General features: G+C 42.0%; 1 protein-coding gene across 2 annotated transcripts in view; it reads left to right on the top strand.

Annotated features, from left to right (window-relative positions):
• Window positions 1-1352: 1352 nt before the first annotated feature.
• LOC116224192 (ubiquitin carboxyl-terminal hydrolase 37-like) overlaps window positions 1353-3153 on the top strand; it is a 4297-nt gene continuing 2496 nt past the window's right edge. For both annotated transcript variants that reach the window (XM_031583367.2, XM_042710067.1), the window contains exons 1-6: window positions 1353-1434; window positions 1566-1600; window positions 1780-1848; window positions 1972-2008; window positions 2274-2455; window positions 2804-3115. In XM_031583367.2, the coding sequence (XP_031439227.2) occupies window positions 1402-1434; window positions 1566-1600; window positions 1780-1848; window positions 1972-2008; window positions 2274-2455; window positions 2804-3115 (668 nt within the window). In that variant the 5' untranslated portion in view covers window positions 1353-1401. The remainder of the gene's footprint in view (window positions 1435-1565; window positions 1601-1779; window positions 1849-1971; window positions 2009-2273; window positions 2456-2803; window positions 3116-3153) is intronic.

Raw genomic sequence — 3153 nt, 5'->3', positions numbered from 1 at the left:
CGAGACAGGTAAAGTTAAATTCCTCCTGGTGGCTAATGTAGCTAACAGCAGAATACAACAGAATAGCAATTATAGATAGTGTTGTTATCTTGTAACCATCTTTACGGTATATTTTATGTTTTGTTATTTTTCAAATAAATGGTGTGATGTAAGTATGGATAAACCTGGCAAGTAGGCCTAAGTAGCAGTTTATGGCACTGAGTTGGATATTATGGGTGGAGAGACACATCTGCCTCAGTCGCTTTCCTGCCATATAGCAGCCGGACTTTAAGGTAAGTAAACAGTGTCATGTGTGAAGCATAGCCATTGCGACAGTGTCAGTTAAAACCTAATGTCATTATCCTATGACATATTAACTGTTCATTACCAGTGGTTATGCATAGGCATTGTGTAAGGTTAATAAACAGGGCGTTTGAATGTTAGGACGGCTAATAGCTATATTAGACAAAGGCTTTGGAAGAAAAATGTTATCAATCCCCAGATAACATGTCTGTAAAAGCTCAAAAACACGGTATCAATTGCTAAAAAAAACAAATTGGGATGACTAAACTAGATGTGAACACACCACGATCGTTTTGGTGAAATGATTACTTCCTGGATTTCTTTGTAGGTTGTTAACATATGTGTATATCGAAATGCGTTTTGAACTGATTGAGATGATGTAGGCCTATTGATTTAACCTTGTGTTGTAACTTAATGATACGGTTTTATATTGATAAACGTAGGCTATCTAACTAATACGGTGATCGACTATTTTGCAATGTACAAATTAATTCCATTAGAGTAGCTAGCTACTTAACATCTGACATTTTTGTTTTTATATCTTCATCCAGTCGAAACCTAAGGGAATTGTTTTCGCTACTATTTCAAGTAAAATAAACACATGTTATTTCACTTGATCTGTCAGATTATATTATAATATCTGGTTGATACACGGCTTCAGTGACCAGTCTTTAAGGGCGAAAACCCTAGTTAAAGTAAATCTTCATAGTGACTCATATGATCATGTTGGTGGAAATATATTTTGTAGTAGGGCCAAGGTTATGTGACCGCTACAGTGTACCAAAACATACGCTGACATTATATATACATTGTTAAGTTATTTTAATAACATTGAGAAAGTCATGGATTGTTTTGCATGTACAAGTATAAGGGAGGCAAAGACTTTCTGCCTTCAGTCTACATTGTAATTATGGGGAACGATATCCTTGGAGAATATTAATTCGGTTCAGAATGCCCACGGTAGGTCTTTGACTGGAGTTTGCCTATGTGTTGTCATTACGTCACAAAGACTGATTGCCGTGTCATACATTTGCCATAGCGCGAGTATAAAATGGTCTGGAATTTGACATCGATTCATAATTGGATTTGTGATTGAGGTGACCACTACAGTGTATAAAGATGCTTTGCTGTCCTTGTATTCCTCTGAGGAAGGTAAAAGAAAACAACAGTAATAATAATAGGCTAATAATAGCAATAATAATAATGATGACCTTTGTATCAAATCATTGGTTTTTAATTCTATTAAGTAAATTAATGCTGATATGTCAATCCTTTTTAACCAGAGGAAGAAAGTCCAGGCAGAGCAATGCTTGGAGAGGTAAACTGTTGTGTGTGTGTGTGTGTGTGTGTGTTTATGTATTGGTGAAGTGGATGTTAATGGTACTATGTAAAACAAAACTAATAATAATATGAATATGAATAATATTATGAATAACATTGAATTGAGGTTAACCAAAAGTCTTGTTAGTCCTCTCATCTCTCTAATCTCTCACACAGGAGGCCTCGTCACTGGCTGAGGAGATTATTTAGAAAAAACAAGACTGGGGATGCTGGTATACCTGCGATGTAAGAGTACACCAGTGCGAGTGAATCTGATTCTGTGGGATTCTGAGCGTGTGTCTGTATGCATGTTGCTGTGTGTGTGTGTATGCTGACTAAAGTTCTCATGTCTTCCTTTATTCTGGACAGCCTGGAGCCAAGCCCTGTGTCAGGGGACGTCCCTCAGGTAACCATGGCAACATAGATGGACTTTCCTTCTATTACACCTGCATCTGCAGGAGCAATCTTCACTTTAGTTACAGTCATCTAATTAGCATCTAATTAGCAGTTTATAATCAAAGTTTGGCTCAACTATTTTGTGTGACACATAAGACTGTTAGACATTTACTGTTAGTCAATTAAACTTACATGAACTTATATTTGTTTGTGGAATGTAGACACTTATAGGTTAAAAGCCAAACTCAGCAAGGAGTGTTTTTCCATTTCACCAGATCTCCGGCACAGTAAAGGAGGTTCCCTGTCTGGACACCCCAGGCCCTCTAGTCACCCTAGCTACCCTTGAGTCCTCCACACTGGTCACCCCGGCCTCCCCAGAAACCCCATCTCCCGGGGCACCCCAAGGAGAGGAGGTCCCCAGCCCGGACACCCCAAAAGGCTGTGACCCCCTGGACCAGTGAGTGCTGATTCAGGACACGACACACATATGTGCCCTCACTAACTTCCCTAATGCTGCCTCACCACTCCATACTGCTGTTCCTCATGTTGTCATAGCTACTGTCACACCACAGACAGAAACATCATATAGATTCACTATAAGATCCAGCTGCAGTCTTTGTTCCCATATCACACCTTTATGAGCTTATATACACTCGTAAATGTCATATAGAAACAACGTAAGATCCAGCTGCAGCCCCACAGACCAGACTAACCCCACACTGCATCCAGTCCCACATCACATTCTTTTAGCATCAACTTGAGTGCTGGGTTTACTTACACTCACCTCCAAACTGTGTTTGTACAGGTTAATGGTCCAACTCGTGGAGGAGAACCGGACCCCATCAAGGGGCCGTAAAAAGAGGGCCAGGTCAGCCCCCGTGGCCCTCCTCGTTGCCCCGGAGGCCCCAAAGAGTAGGGCCAGGACACCCCCTGTGGCCCTCCTCATTGCCCCGGAGGCCCCAAAGACTAGGGCCAGGACACCCCCTGTGGCCCTCCTCATTGCCCCGGAGGCCCCAAAGAGTAGGGCCAGGAAACCCCCTGTGACCCTCCTCATTGCCCCGGAGGCCCTAGAGAGAAAGCCGCATGTTCTCCCGGCCCAGCAGTTGAAGTGCAGGGGGTAAGTCACCCAGATCACCTTTCTCACTTTAAACCACC

This window comes from Clupea harengus, chromosome 16, assembly GCF_900700415.2.
Source record: "Clupea harengus chromosome 16, Ch_v2.0.2, whole genome shotgun sequence".
Lineage (NCBI taxonomy): Eukaryota > Metazoa > Chordata > Actinopteri > Clupeiformes > Clupeidae > Clupea > Clupea harengus.
The sequence above is the reverse complement of the archived record's forward strand: the minus strand, read 5'-3'. Positions and strand labels throughout refer to the sequence as shown.